The 15,844-nt window shown below is 36.2% G+C and overlaps 3 protein-coding genes and 1 long non-coding RNA gene across 5 annotated transcripts in view; 2 read left to right on the top strand and 2 right to left on the bottom strand.

The window, feature by feature from the left end:
- The window catches only part of Slh (sec1 family domain containing Slh), a 114,105-nt gene that overhangs the window by 10,186 nt on the left and 88,075 nt on the right, over nt 1-15,844 (bottom strand). The window lies entirely within an intron of this gene.
- LOC139989478 (uncharacterized) lies at nt 97-816 on the top strand. Its single transcript, XR_011800344.1, has 2 exons — nt 97-652; nt 724-816. It is a non-coding gene; the product is annotated as an uncharacterized lncRNA (long non-coding RNA).
- On the bottom strand, nt 3,082-9,112 carry LOC139989450 (uncharacterized). Of its 2 annotated transcripts, none has more exons than XM_072007896.1 (8): nt 8,939-9,112; nt 6,480-6,726; nt 5,914-6,201; nt 5,080-5,399; nt 4,751-4,994; nt 4,204-4,492; nt 3,848-4,139; nt 3,082-3,780 (listed from the first exon to the last, which is right to left on the bottom strand). In XM_072007896.1, exons 1-8 carry the CDS (start codon nt 9,110-9,112, stop codon nt 3,619-3,621), a joined length of 2,016 nt encoding a protein of 671 aa, XP_071863997.1. In that variant the 3' UTR covers nt 3,082-3,618. The 2 variants fall into 2 exon arrangements, with proteins under 2 accessions (XP_071863997.1, XP_071863998.1); XM_072007897.1 differs by having other exon boundaries at nt 4,204-4,405.
- On the top strand, nt 9,165-12,868 carry LOC139989455 (uncharacterized). The gene is made up of 3 exons (XM_072007905.1): nt 9,165-9,305; nt 10,059-11,420; nt 12,050-12,868. The coding sequence occupies exons 1-3, from the start codon at nt 9,298-9,300 to the stop codon at nt 12,303-12,305; spliced, it is 1,626 nt and encodes a 541-aa protein (XP_071864006.1). The 5' UTR covers nt 9,165-9,297; the 3' UTR covers nt 12,306-12,868.

Raw genomic sequence — 15,844 nt, 5'->3', positions numbered from 1 at the left:
ATCGAGAAAGTGTGGATTCGTCAACATCGATAAGAGGGAAGCGGAACTTCTTCAACGAGAAAAAGTCTGTACGGATTCAACAATGTACAGGTAAATGTTAACAAATTACAATAGTAGATTCATTTGATTGTTGGAAATGTTATTTCATGAACGTTGGTGACAAACGAGGTTATTCGACTATAATATACATAAAATTATATATAAACGAATAGAACTTAAAAATACTTATCTGCAAATGTATCGTAAGTTCTTATAATGTTCATCCGATGACCAGATTTGTTACAATATCGGTATGTGACCGTGAACGATGTTAAGGGTCTAGGACGACGAATAGCATCTCTCGAATTCGTCGAGATTCGTCTAAGTTGCAACTGAAAGCCGTGTCTCATTCACGTCTCTCTCTCTCTCTCTCTTTCTCTCTTGATGTGCACTAACCGCTTACACGCATCGAGTGTTTCGTAAATACGTGCCAAGGCGTTCGTCATCCTGTACGCCTTACGTTCGGTCCTCGATAGATCGCAAATAGGTGGTCTACGATGGAGTCTCTAACGCTAAAGACGCGAATGGTACAAGGATAAATGAGTGAAAACATAATAAAAAAGAATTGGGAAGTCGAATTATAAGTAATCCTGGATCATAAGGATGATGAAAAGTACTAGAATTATTTTATTGTAATTTTCTGTTAATCTTTAATAATCTTTGTTTTTGTATATATTATTTTAGTGAAGATGCAAAGGCCATGTGGAAGAAATGGGTGCACGAAGATGAACGATCTGCGATCAAGGACGCTCTAATACGAAGGGAAGATTTGATGAACAGATTGGAAGAAGAATGGCAGCGCCTAGCAGCTCATGAGAAAGAAAAGATCACAAAATCGTACCAGATTGTAGTGAACGATTCTTTTCTGCAAGAGCTGCCCATACTCGCTGCAACCGTTCACGGCTAGAATGAAACGGTTTCCAGTTTCTTGAGTTAGACCGTAAATCGTATTTCACATTTACTCGTAGTTTATGATTTTCTGCCCACAGTATCAGATACTGTTGGATGTATTTGAAGAAAATTTAGAGATCTGCTTTAATTATAGTAAACTATAGATAAAAAATAAAAATACAAAAAAATAAGAAAAATAAATACAAAAAGGAAAGAGATATGTCTAACAGTTTACAACTGTTGAAGGTATTACATATATCGAAAATGTTCCTAATGATTTCGTGCATTTTTTAATACTTTAAATGATTGTTTGTAAAATTGGAAACTATAGAACCATTACTTACTTGTAAAAGTTACATATGTAATTAATGGATTGTTATTTCCGTTTTAGCATTCCAGTCATTTTGTGTTGACAATATCACGTTATTGTTGTTACCTATTTCACTTTACTGTCAATTCCAATTATTTTTTCGCAAATGTTAATAACGATATTTTACTAAAGAGATTACTGGACGTTACATTAGTGCCTTGGAAAAAATTTTCACGAATACAGGATATTAAATAAGTAATGCAGATTCTAAAAAAAAACATAAGTGACTAATAGAAACCTACACTAGTTGAATCTAAAATACGTTGAAATATATCAGTGATTAACATTCCTAATACTAAAATTGTATAAAAACGAAATATTAGGTTCTACTAACCTTGCCAACTAAGAAAATCATTACTCGCTTAATATTCAGTATTCTGTGAAGTTGAAATGCATTACTTGCATTGATATGAAAGATTTTATTGTCGTGTTGCTGAAAATGTGATCGTTCAGTATTTATTTTGTAAGTTTATATGTAAATATATGTACAATATGTAATATAGATGGAAATAAAATATGGATGCAAAAATATAGATGTGGATGAAAAAACAAATATTAACATTTTTAGTCTTATGAAAGACTCAGCAGATTGGTACACGGGCGCCATCATTCGCCGATATATTGCTACAAAAGAAGAGGTATATTTATTTTTATTGTGTTTGGATGGGTACCCAACGTGAAGCTTACTAATTTATTCAAAAGTCGCAAAAGTAAAGCAGTTTGTCGACCATGTAAACTCATACCCTAATTATAAAATGTTTTAATTTTCGACCCAAGCTATGTCGAACGTAATATCGAATGTTTTTATGTAAACGAATGTACATACGTGATTTTTTTTTTTTTTTTTTTTTTTTTTTTTTTTTTTTTTTTTTTAATAAATTTACTTTTCCGTTTTATTTTGTTAGCGTGCATATTATGTACGTAATTTAAGAGTGATAATAATACCGAGCAATAAGAATTTAATTACCTGCACTTTCAAACTAACTCTAGCTGTATAATTAAAGTATGTTACATTGTTTGTATCATCTCTGTGAAAATATCTCCTAAAGAACACGATCTACTCGTGATTAAAATTCAGCATATTTTTTTTAATTTAGCTTTGGTATAATCAGTTTCACTATACTCGTTATTGTCAAATTGTTTATGACGAGTAATATTTTTATAACAGGAACAGGTTTTAGAAGCATTTAAGACACAAATAATGTTCTAAAACTATAACACCACTGTATATATACATAGAATATGTAACTCATTGGAAAACAATAGTGACATTCTGATATTTCAAATATAATTTTGAATTTTAAAAATACCGCCATCATCTCCATTCATTTATTCGGCATTTATTTTCGGCATTTCGCATTCCTTTTCTAATTGTATTAGCTGAAATGTCGATGCAACGGGAAAATATAAAAGAGAAAATACTGTTCAATAAAAATTTTATATATTTGTTAACGACGATGACTATACTCTCGTAATGTAAACTTTATGCAAGTGAAATGTTTGCGACGCCAATGTAAGAAGAATTACTAGGGATTTTATCAGACTTCATGTTACATGTAGGTAAGCGTTCTTTTCAAATTACGTTAACGCGTAGTTGCAGTATTGTTGAAGTCGCAATAAACGTAGTAATTTATGTTATTGTGTACTCTAAATAAAATATCATCGTTGAAAAAATATAGCCTCCATTTTGGGAATAACCTGCTCGTTGATTGATTTTAAGTGCAAGCATGTAAGTGTTTTATTGATTTTTTAGTTTGTAAATAACCTGTATAGAAACTTGATGATCGAGTAATAATCGTCTTTATTAAAAAATATTTAACAACAAAATAGCAAAAAAAGCAATATTCGTAATCTCATATAAACATTTTCGGCGTTCGTGGGAAATTTTACGATATATGTGTATAATGTGTTGCATAGAAAACTTACATTACATGACATCCTTGACGTTGCGTCTTTTGTTTCGATCAATAGATACGGTTTGATGTTTTATCTCTAGACCGTTACGTCATTACGTGTAAGTACAGCGTAAGTATCGTTACGTGTACACAAGATATTTACCATAAATACTAAAGAAAACAAATTAATGCGTTTAGTAATCGGTACCACAAAATAGTAGCTCTATGCTCTGCAGTTGATTGAACAAAAATTCTATTTGTATAATTTTCTACAAAAGACGCTAGGCGCTAGGTGAGTGTGCGTGTATTAGTTGCGTCTGGTTTTTCAGACATAATATTTTCTATATTTCCAAATTTAATACTTATATGTGTATGTATACAATTGTTCATAATCATTCTTAAAAATGTTTTTTTTACATTAACTTAACCTAACTCTGCTAACACGGAGTCAAGATCTTCTTGGAGAGTGAGACTATCTTCCCGTTGTTTTACTAAGTCATCTTTCAGTCTGTCAACTTGTGCTTTGAGGAGATAATTACCTTTTCTTAATGCAGCTAAGCGTCCTTCGTGTTTCTTGGCTTGTTTCTGTTAGAATATATATACAATTAAGAGATTCTTACGTAACATGTTGTAGTATAACAATTTGTATTACCTGTAATGTATTTCGTTGACCTTCCAGAGATTGATCTTCATCTTCTGTTTCAGTTTCTTCATCTTCAGATTCTTCAGATTCTGATTCTTCTGATTCTGTTTCTTCTTCTTCCTCTTCTGCTTCATCTTCATCCTTATCTTCATCTTCACTTTCTGACATTAACTTTGCCATTTTATCAACTTCTTCCTGAAGATGTTTATACTTTTTCCTTTCGTCTTTCAACAATTTTTGTTGCTGTTTAATTTGATCTTTTAACGCGTGTCTTTCTTTTCTGGCATTAACAGCTTTGTCCCTATTTGATGAAATTGACATTAGTTTCTTTATTACATATTAAACTTTAATATATTATTACTCACTTGAAATTTTTAATCTTGGTTGTCAAAAGTTTGATCTCTCTTTGTAACCGTTTCTCTGCTGCCTTTGGATCTTTGTCATCTTCTTCCTCTGAACTTTCTTCTTCCTCTTCTTCACTTTCACTCGGTTCTTTTTTGTCTATACTTTTTTGAGAAGCTATTTTTGCTACATCTTTTGCACTTGGACAACCAGCCAGTGCCATTCCTGAAACATTGTACCAAGCTCCTTCGTGGTCATCATCTAGCATCTTGATTATTGGTACATTCTCAAGCATTGGTACAATCTCTTGCTCTAATTTGCAAAGCGTTTAATAAAGAAGCAAAATTAGTACAAGCATAAGCAGGTTCAGTACTATTAATGAAAAACTAATAACAAGTCAGATCAGACATTTAGTTTTTCATTAAAAGCTTTTGTTATGCATATTGTTAAATTATTTCTAAGATTATGATTTTTTAGTATTACGTATATAATATGTGCAAATGATCTATGTTAAGTAGCCCAGTCTAAGTTAAGTAAGTTAGGTAACTATAAATATTGATCAGTTTGTACCAGCTTTCATTCGTCTTTCTAAAGCAGCATACATCCTTCTCATTTCCTCCAATTCATTTTTTAGTTTGTCTCTTTCGTTTGAGATAATTCCATATTCTTTCTCAAATTTCTCAGCTTCTTTTCTTGCTTCCTGAGCGTCCTTTCTCAATGATTCTGTTATTTGCTCGTCATACTTCCTCTGTTCTTGCACACTTTTCTGAGATTTTGCATGGTCGACTTCGGCTTCAAGATTTAAAATCCTTGCCTGTAGGGAACATCAAGGAAAATCAACAGATTGTTGTCATTTTTTCCGGCGATACTCTGGCTTAACAATACTTTAAGAAACGTACTTGTAATTTTTTGTTCTCCCTTTCTAATGACTCTTTATTTCTAAGTTCAAGCGCAAGCATTTGTTTAGTACTTTGTAAGTCATCCCTTACGGCATCTATGTCGTCCATATCATCCGAAATGGAGTCATCAGTTGGTTCTTCAGACTTTTGCATTTGCTCCTCTATCGTCAATTGCCTCCGGAATTTCCTCAAGCCCTCTAGCATTGGTCTCGATCGATCATTGGTCTGCACTCTCTTTAATTTTACACCTTCCTGAATCTGCTTCAGCAATTGGTTATGCATGTTCGATTTTTCAGATTCGAACACAAAGTGTGCCTTCCCTAGTTAGAAACACTCAATCAGTACAACTGACACACATCCACCGTTTATAATAAATACAATTCAAAGACAATCTCCGTGATTCCAGCCTTAAAGTTCATTTAGGGGATAAAGGAAATAGGAAAAAGAGGGTATGTCGATAAAAACCCACTAAACACGAAGACAACAGTTAATTCAACGATAATAATATTATTAAACTACAGACGAGAGGGGTTCTCCTCTAGGAGAACGGGATCAGAACAATAGCTACTGTGTGTACTACAAACAGGTCATATCACAGTTCAAAAACAAAAGCTGATTGAATGAAAGCTTATTAACAATTTAATTAATTATACTCGTACGAGCCCCTTTAGATCGACATTCACAAGGGTAAAAAGAGGGTTCAAGGGGTACGTAACGAAACAAAAGGGTTTTCTACTAGCGACTAATCGACAAACACGGTGAAATCGGTTGCTCGTTCCGAAATGTATCACCCAAGGGAAATCTGAGTAGAATCGAAGTTCGATCGACGATCACCTGCTGGATCAGCTGTAACCTTGTTCACCCTTTCGATCAAGGGCGCACTTCTGTCATTGCACTTCACGTGTCTCAAACGTTTTCCGCTTTCCACTTCCTTCATCATGCTTGCCCAGTCAGGACGTTTCCGTGGTCTCTGTTTCAACATTTCCAGTTGTTGTTGTTGCGTGTCGTTTAGTGGCGGAAGATCTTTCAAGATCGTTCTACTCGGAGGTGGTGGCGGAGGTCTTGGAGGTGGCGGTGGCGGAATCGCTGCCCTCGACGAGCTTTTTGATAATGTCGGTGCTCCTATTTATACGAAAATTTTATTTTTATCCTGACCGAATTTTATCGCAAATTTCTATACCTTTTACGTTTAATAGAGGATTAGTATCGCGAAGAAAGTTAAAACGTTTATCGTTGAAAACGCTTATTGCGTTTAACATGATATATGACTGTCGTGTTGACGCAACAGAAAAGGTATCGATTAGAATAGATCTGATAATTTTGTAACCTTTATAACAATATTACGACTGTTTATGGTTTATGGTTAAGCTTTGTCTTTACGTAGAGGTTCATGCCGTTACCTGTAGTGCTCTCACTCTTGGAGAGAGGTATCGTGTCACCTCGAGATCGAGACCTCTCGATTCGAACCTGTCGTTCGAGCTGTGGCCTCGAATTTGGCTCTTGTCGTCCATTCTCGCGAAGCTTCGTCGGTGCCGGTTGACTGCTCGTATTCTTCTCGCTTTTAGGCTGTGACGGGATTATTGTGATCTTGCTCTGTTTACGTGGCTGTGCTTCCGCCGAGGGCTTCGCTTCTGGTTTCGATACACTCTATCAACCAATAAACAATTTTATTTCTCTCCTTTCAATTTTTTACCATTTTATCAATATCACCTTTTATAAAGATTTTCACTATGAATTTTTTCCTCTTCTACAAAGTATTTTATTAAAATATTTTCTCACCCCTAACGAACAATACCTCGTGGTGTCTTTTAAAAATATATTTTCCACTTCTTTCACGTTTATTCTATTTTCATCTACGTGAAACGTTCTTCGCGAGCAGTTTAAAAATTACGTTTATCGTACTAATAATATTTATATGCCAATCGCCAGTCATCGCGTACTCAGTGTTTCGATTACAATCACTTTATTGTTCACGATCGACAAATATTTATATTCGCAACAGCCTTGTATCTTAGATCAGCCTGTTGGCAATTACTCGCAGGACTCGTTGTGATTATGACGCGTGGTAAAAGGAAGAAAATGATAGTACGTCGTGCGTAACGCGAAAGATAGTCGTATTGGAAAATAGATAAAAAGAAAAAGACCGTACTCCCCCACCTAGTATCCTTCGTTCCTAAAGAAAGAAAGTCTCGAGAATTCTCTTGGCAAGTATCGATGTTCGTTCGGTCGTCTTTAAATAATCTAATTCGCACTTGCTTCGCGATCGTTTTCGATCTAGAAGCTTCGATCATTATTTTTCATGACATTGTATCGTTTCTTCTTTTTAAAAAGAACGTGCTACTTCTTTGTTGATCCTATCGCTTTGTGAAAGAAAGTTGAAGCGTGGATATGAAAATTGGGATGATTATCGGAATTATCATGGAAACGTGCAGATCTTTACAGTAGAATTTGCAAATCCAGCACAACTTATCGGTATATTTACGCAAAACCGTAATATAAACTCGTTAAGAAACTGGCGGAAGACGCAGCTGGCAAGACAGTTGAAATAGAAACGCGTGTTCTTTAAATAATCGTGACCCAGAGGCTTATATGCGAGGACCCGTAAGGCTAGCCTTCTCTGTCTGATCGTTCTTGTATCGAGAAAATCAAATTAATCCAATCCCTTTGATGTCTCGTGTAGGCACGTGTACGAACAGCTTGACGATTCTAATAAATCTCCGTTTAATTATATTAAAATCCGATAATCCATTTGCATAATTCAGACTTTAAAACGAATCGATAGGTTTCTATTATCCGAGAAGCTCGATCATACTACCAATCATGGAATTAAAAACTTCCTTATCGTATTAAACGTTTGCGATTAAAGAAATTCTAGCGCAAACAGAATATTTATAGAAAGCAGATTATTTTTGTATTATGTTAATTTGATTATTCATAGGAGAATGAATAGAGCGATATTTTTGGAATTTCTAAATTTCGTATTTGTTGGAAAATTTTCAACTAAACTGTTCGACAGAAAATCTCGTTTTATTGCGCTTTATGCGGTGAAATATCGAGATGTAGCGAAAGTGATCGTAGATTTCGTAAATTGCAATCGAACTTGTCGATGATCTAACTATTCGCGACAGTTGTAAACAATAGCGTGACGCGAATGATCATGACGTTTCCACGTGTCTTTGTAACTTCGAACATCACGTTTCTCGCGTTTTCGCATGATCGAGGATCCATTCGTGTTCGGTCGTTTCGCGTGGCCCGTTGCCAAAATATCAAAAGTACGCGTTTTCGAATCGTCGCACGACGAAAAATGCAAATAAACAAAACTACGATAACTCGGATGATTTGCATAGGTGGCGTAGTTGATTTACACACGTACAGAAGCGCATACAACGAATCGTAAATATTTGCACAAATTAGCTACTCGCTGTTTCTGCAAGTGTAATTTCATATTTCTAATAATAATCGTACTACGTTGTATAATTCAGATGCAACGCCCTTGTAAATTTCTACTTGTCGAAATGATTATACGCGAGAACTTGTTACTCGACACCCACGCAAGTTATTAATAGTCAAGCCTGGTGACTTTGAAACCTAATATCTGAATGGAAAAAGACTGCACAAGGCGGGCCTGATTCTTCGTCGTTTCTAGTAGCATAAGTCCGTATTTGATCAGACAATGAGTTAGCGCCCTGACGATCCCGAAACCAGAGAAAAAAGCAAATTCAACCGACGAACGTGTAATCTGTTCGAAATAAATGAAAATTGGCTTTTGCGGATAATTCTTTCGTATTGTTCGATGATCCATTTTATCGCGTGTTAAAAATTGACGATGACAAAGTAAATTGAGAAAAGAAAGACTCACTTTTAAAGTAACTTGGGTAAACGGAGGTGGTTCCTCGACTTTTGATTTCGAATCTCTTCTGGAATTGAGGGTCCAGGGTGCAGTAGGCATAGGTAAAGGTGACGGACCATCTTTGACCCAGGGCGGCCTGAAGGTGGTCCTCTGCGGTGGTGGTTGACCACCGGCACCAGGCATTCTTCTTTATTCTGTCACAGGGTTCTCTTCTCGTCTTAGCTTCGACTTTCCTATCGACTTCCACCTGTCGATGGAATTAGACAAAGAGGCACGGGGATCTGTGTATCGGCTCTGGGCGTGCGTAATGACGAGGATCTTCTTGAGGACGTGTACGATGCGCCACTGACGGACTCCTGGACGACGAAATGAAAAGGTGGGGATCGGTTTTACGTGGGAGAGCCACGACCCACTTTTCTCGAGACGTTTTACACTCGGGAAATCTTCCGGATTGTCCTCGCGGTTCACTGGTCCCGTTGGACCTGAGCGAAGAGATCTCGCGACCGAATTAGGATCCCTTTTAGATCTACGAACGATTGATCCTCGCCAACGTCGACAAGAGGAATTGCCGAAGAGCGAAGTGGTTGAGAATTTTTGGGAGTCTGGGAAAGATTGAGACCTGGACCACACATCAGGGCCACGACTGCACCTCCCTAACCGCGTGATATTTTCGTCGACGTGACGTCACAGAAAGACGCAAGCTCGAAATAGAAGACGGTCCTCTTCTTCTAGGATGTTTTCGGTGACTCTCTCGGTTGAAACGCCTCTTCGCTTGATCCTACGACGTATCCCACGTCTGTTTACGATGCATCCGTGTACCGATCGACACGAAGGTCGGATCGATCATCGCGGACGTTCACGAGATGAACATCGTTCGATGAATCTGTTCGACCTACTAACGCTCTGGCACTTTGCGCGTCGATGATATAATAATCGGATAATTAAGACGATATGTAATTATTTTTTATGAAATATTGTATCATCGATAAAACGAAATTTCTGCACCAATTTGATCAATAAAACGTTTTGCCATCGATCTATTCGATGATTGATTAAATCTTGTTTTTTTCCAATCAGATTCGAAATATTGTCAAGAGATCATCAACAGAAGCTTGTCTCGTGTTTAAAGGGTGGGACGATATCGAGAGAGGCAATACCAGCTAGCTGCGCAGAAACACAACCAGGCGTTGCTCAAGCACGATTACTACCAACAAATCGCGAGATACTTCGAACGAGAGTGCCGAATCGCCAAGCACTACGATTCTTGGAATTATAGGAATTTAGACCCCAAAGGTGAGCTCGAGAAGGCTAAAAAAGCGGAAAGGTTACATGTCAGAAGGAACAAATTGAGAAATTTGTTGAAGGAGGAGGATGAGACGTACAGAAGAGAATTGGAGGAACGGAAAAGAGTAAAAAGCCGCGAGGAAGAAACGTCGTTAGAGGTTTTGAGGGAAAAATTACGAGAGAAACGAGCAGAACAGAGTCTGTATCTACCTAGAACTTGTCGAAGATATCAATCTTACTTCGTCTGTCCCAAAGAATCGACCAATACGGGTTGGGACACTCTCAGAGGTACCAATCTTCAATATTCTCGTGCTTACAGAGATTCGATAAACGTTGTCCGTCCAATCGATCAAAATTTTCGTCGTAGAGGCTCGAAAATGACCGAAGATAGCAATAAGACTTCTCACGAGCAAGAAATTGTTCAAACGGAACCGGAACCTTTGCGCTATCCTCCGTATCCAGGATATTCGTACCATGAACCTGGCAGACCTGTTTCCAAATATTCGGCCCGTTATGCACATAGAAGTTTAGAAAATACTAACATGAGAACTAACGAATCTCACGATAATCCAACTAGTCCGTCTCCGGCTTCTGGTTCGCCAAATAGAGAAATTCCTCCTCGTGTAGATGATAAAGAGTCCACGACAGAACTAGATAACAAGCAAAACGATTCTAAAAACGACACATTAAGCCAAAGTTGTCCACTCAGTCCGAAAGATGAACAATCCAAGAATCTCGCTGAACAGGATGATATTTCCAATCAAAATATCGATCAAGATAATGTGGATACATGTAAGGTAGAAAGCTCGATAAACAAATATAATAACGACAGAGATCAAAACACAGAAAAGAAGGATACTCGACAGTTCGAAGTTGAGAAAACCATGCCATGGTTGCGAATGATTCCCGAGGACAAGAATCTCTCGAGGCAGATGTTCCTTTACTTGACTCACAAGGAGCTGAAATCCAAGATCGAGGACATCAAGAAGAGAGAGACGCACGCGTGCAACAAGCAGTGTTGGGACGAGGCTTTGCGACTGAGGGATATGAAGAATAGGCTGGAACTAATTCGCGAAAAGAGGATGTATCATACGGAAAACCTCGATTTGGACGAAGAATCGAGAAAGTGGGGATTCCTCAACATCGATAAGAGGGAAGCGGAACTTCTTCAACGAGAAAAAGTCTGTACAGATTCAACAATGTACAGGTAAATCTTAGCAAATTACAATAGTAGATTCATTTGATTGTTGGAAATGTTATTTCATGAACGTTGGTGACAAACGAGATTATTCGACTATAATATACATAAAATTATATATAAACGAATAGAACTTAAAAATACTTATCTGCAAATGTATCGTAAGTTCCTATAATGTTCATCCGATGACCAGATTTGTTACAATATCGGTATGTGACCGTGAACGATGTTAAGGGTCTAGGACGACGAATAGCACCTCTCGAATTAGTCGAGATTCGATGATGTTGCAACCGAAAGCCGTGACTCATTCATGTCTCTCTCTCTCTCTTTCTCTCTTGATGTGCACTAACCGCTTACACGCATCGAGTGTTTCGTAAATACGTGCCAAGGCGTTCGTCATCCTGTACGCCTTACGTTCGGTCCTCGATAGATCGCAAATAGGTGGTCTACGATGGAGCCTCTAACGCTAAAGACGCGAATGGTACAAGGATAAATGAGTGATAACATAATAAAAAAGATTTGAGAAGTCGAGTTATAAGTAATCCTGAATCATAAGGATGATGAAAAGTACTAGAATTATTTTATTGTAATTTTCTGTTAATCTTTAATAATCTTTGTTTTTGTATATATTATTTTAGTGAAGATGCAAAGGCCATGTGGAAGAAATGGGTGCACGAAGATGAACAATCTGCGATCAAGGAGGCTCTGGTGCGAAGAGAAAATTTGATGGACAAATTGGAAAAAGAATGGCAGCGTCTTGCAATCCACGAGAAAGAAAAAATCGCACAATCGTACCAGATTGTAACGAATGATTCTGCTCTACAAGAGGTGCCTAAACTAGCTGCAGCTGTTAACGCGGCTAAAATGAAATCGGTCTCCAGTTCCTTGAATTAGACCATAAATCGTATTTTACATTTACTCGTAGTTCATGATTTTCTGCCTACAGTGACAGATACTGTTGGATATATTTGAAGAAAATTTAGAGAACTGATTCAATTATAGTAAACTATAGGTAAAAAGATAAAAATACAAAAAAAAAAATAAGATAAAAAGGAAAGAGATATGTTTAACAGTTTACAACTGTTAAACGTTATTGAAGACTGATTATATTCTTATTAAATTCCTGTTTCATTAAAAAACGTATTACTTATATTGAAATTGTGCCTAATGATTTCGTGTATTTTTCAATATTTTAAATGATTGTGTGTAAAATTAAACAGTATAGAACCATTACATATTTGTAAAAGTTACATATTTAATTAATGAGTCTTTATTTCAATTTTAGCATTTCTATTATCTCTAGTCGTTTCTGTGTTGGGAATATCACAATATTGTTGTTACCTACTACCCTTTACCGTCAATTTAAATTTATTATTCACAAATATTTATGACGATATTTTACTAACGAGATTACTGTACGTTGCATTGTCTTGGAAATAAAATGAATTCGGAAGTAACGGCGCATTTTTTCTATGTTTATAATTTGAAGAATCTAAATTTTAAATATAATTTTAAATATATGTATAATGTAGAAATGTATTGACTAGGGTTTTGGCCAACTAGTCGACTAGCCAATTGGCTCCCAAGAAGCCGATTAGTCATGTCTGCTAATCATTTTCGAATATCATTACAAAAGGCATCACATTTATGATTGTACGAATACAATCTACAAATATAAAGAGAAAATTTGTTAACATATATTTATTTTATTACATCTTGTTTCTTTGTTCTAAAGAGCTTTTTTTGTTATGATAAAAGTAGAAAGTAATATAGTTAACTGGTAACTGCTTCGCTTATTTCAATAAATACTAATTACTATATTGAATTTTGTATGTAATAATTATGTAACATTCAAATATATACCTATAAGTAAGTAAGTATACTACATATTAAAAAATAGTAAAACTATGCTAATGACAATGAAGAAACAATATTATATATATTTTTATGCCTTATCAAGTTATCAGTAATATTAAAAATTTAAGGCTGATCAATCTGCCTCTTTTGCCGACTAGTTTCCTTCTGTAAAAGTCGCTTCACCACTAATACGATGTAATGTGGCGAATTTGAAATTTACCGCGAAAGATTGCACGCCGATAAAATTTGAAATCATTTTCTCTTTGATACGCAAGATGGCGTGGCGAGGCTGGCAGTCGACTCACGAAAATAGCGCGCAGCACTCGTGCTCGCCGTTATAAAGTCGCGTTTATTTGTAATTATTGATATTGTCAAGGCGTGTTTAAGTGATAATTAGTGCATCAATCACCAAAAACGCAGTGAGAACATGTTTGTCTGTCCACGTAGAGGCACTCATCCTTGTATACTTCACATACTTTCGGCGATTCTTCAGTCTTCAATTAGTTAAGTACAAATTTTGCTTATACATATTTTATAAAGAATTACATAATTTTCTGTCTGTGACATGTAATCAAAAATGTATCATATGCTAGAGTTTGTTACTATTATGACAATTTGTCGTCACAAAAAAGTTTGATTGTATAATACATTTAGTGTTACATGCTCCAGATGAGTACATATTATCATATAACTATATCAAACATATAATATTTATATTTCCTTAATGATAAACGACGTATTACCTGAAAAATATACAAATCACGCTATCGTTCGTAATAGGAAATATGCTTTCGAAAAGTGAGGAAGTATCGCATGTGCGTCGCGAATACTATACATATATGCGTATGTGTATATCAACAAACGTTCACAGTACCGTGAATTCGAATAGAACCTGTTTTTTTCATTACCACGTGTGTTTAGTTACGAGTTATGACAACAAATCGAGGATAGCAGCCTTAGTACTTTATTATTGTTTCCATTCGGATCTGTTAATTAAGTGCAACCTTTTTTTCGTCTGAACGAAGGCACGAAAGAATTTCCAAGGAATTCGCGGTAGCATAAGCTAGGTGGTCGCCATTAATCGTCAGGCATACCCCGTGACAACGACCAAATTAGTCGGCCGATCCGTCAAAAAGAGCATTTCTGTGGTAGGCGTGCATTATATCCTCCGCGGACCGAGCGCCACATGGCACTTCGCGCGCAGACACGCCTGCGCATTCACCTTCCGAGTATTCCACGGCAAATGTGTTTGCATATACAGTGTTGTTTAAGTGTTATTACGTTAACGTCGCTTCTATTTTTTCAAATTATTCCGAAATTGAAGAAAAATTTGTAATTTAAATCATTTAAATGGACATTCATAGAAATATTTATATTTATTCATTTGGAAAAATATTTGATGGGAAGTCTCCCTTTAGAAGAATTAGAAATAACAAACTACAAGTCAAGAGTAGTTAAAGAACTTAACTCAAGTACTTCCTTTATTTGATGATCTTCCATTTTTCTATGCACCGTTCCTATCTATTTTTCTGAATAAATTACTCCACATTTAGTACATTTGCAAGACCTATAGTTGATCTAATGACTATAATTTATGGATTCAATAACTTTGAAGTTTGTGATTATGCAGGTTTCTATTTAATAGATTAACGTACTCTTTCTTGTAATAAGTTTTCTTTGAATCGCGTGTTTACGCATATATGAACGGTATCAAAAGGAAATCAATGATTTTTTTTTTCATTTTCAGTTATAATAAAACAATTAATATAGTATATGATGGCGTTAGGTATTCGGAATATAATTAAATGTAAACTGTGCAGACCAAAGAATCCAACTAAAGTAACTACAGAAAGTGATTTACACATCATTGTAACCATTATGACATTTACGTACTGATTAATTAGATCCAAGTGTATTAAGTTTCGTATCATTTAGCACTACTTTCATGTAACAACAAAAATGTGATACCATGAAACTAAAATATAGAACCTGATAAAAAATCGCCCCATTGGAAAATAGGGGTAGGTATATGCAAATACTTCCTGTCTCCACCCTGTATAATATTATCCTACTGAATTACCCTAAAAAAAAAAAAAAGAAAAACTCGCCTATACCAATACGAAAAAGAATGTAACTCTCAAAAGGATAAATCATTGTTCGATCCGCGGGCAAAATGGTCCAAGTCTAACAAACTACTTATCATGTAGCCATGTATCCTTAACGACCGTACAAGATGCATCCGCGTTGTATTTTTCAGCGGGCCATCGATCTCGAATTTTCGTGTTAACATTTAAATCACACCCACACTGTACATCCGGGACCATGGTAAACTCAAAGCAAAAGACATAGAGGAAGCGAGAGAGAGAGAGAGAGAGAGAGAGAGAGAGAGAGCGGGCAAGCGAGAGAGAAAGAGAGAAAGAAATATAGTTCGTAATACGTGGTATCGTGCGTGCAATGGCCCGTGAAAGCTGACTGTCTGCTCGGCACCCAAGAGAAGAGGGATGCAGCCACGCCAGCTATGTTAATTAAACGCGTTTCTAGCCCCCGCATAGGAAATCAGAGAAAAAAGGAGATGA

Source organism: Bombus fervidus, chromosome 7 (genome assembly GCF_041682495.2).
Source record: "Bombus fervidus isolate BK054 chromosome 7, iyBomFerv1, whole genome shotgun sequence".
Classification (NCBI taxonomy): domain Eukaryota; kingdom Metazoa; phylum Arthropoda; class Insecta; order Hymenoptera; family Apidae; genus Bombus; species Bombus fervidus.
This window is presented reverse-complemented; position numbering and strand designations above follow the sequence as displayed.

Excerpts from the sequence above, each read along its gene's own strand:
- LOC139989455 (XM_072007905.1), top strand. Across the intron at positions 11,421-12,049 it reads ACAGATTCAACAATGTACAG|TGAAGATGCAAAGGCCATGT; the intron begins GTAAATCTTAGC and ends ATATTATTTTAG.
- LOC139989450 (XM_072007896.1), bottom strand. The coding sequence starts at position 9,112 with ATGCCTGGTGCCGGTGGTCAACCACCACCGCAGAGGACCACCTTCAGG. Across the intron at positions 4,493-4,750 it reads AGAAAGACGAATGAAAGCTG|AGCAAGAGATTGTACCAATG; the intron begins GTACAAACTGAT and ends TTTGCAAATTAG. Across the intron at positions 3,781-3,847 it reads GTCAACGAAATACATTACAG|AAACAAGCCAAGAAACACGA; the intron begins GTAATACAAATT and ends ATATTCTAACAG.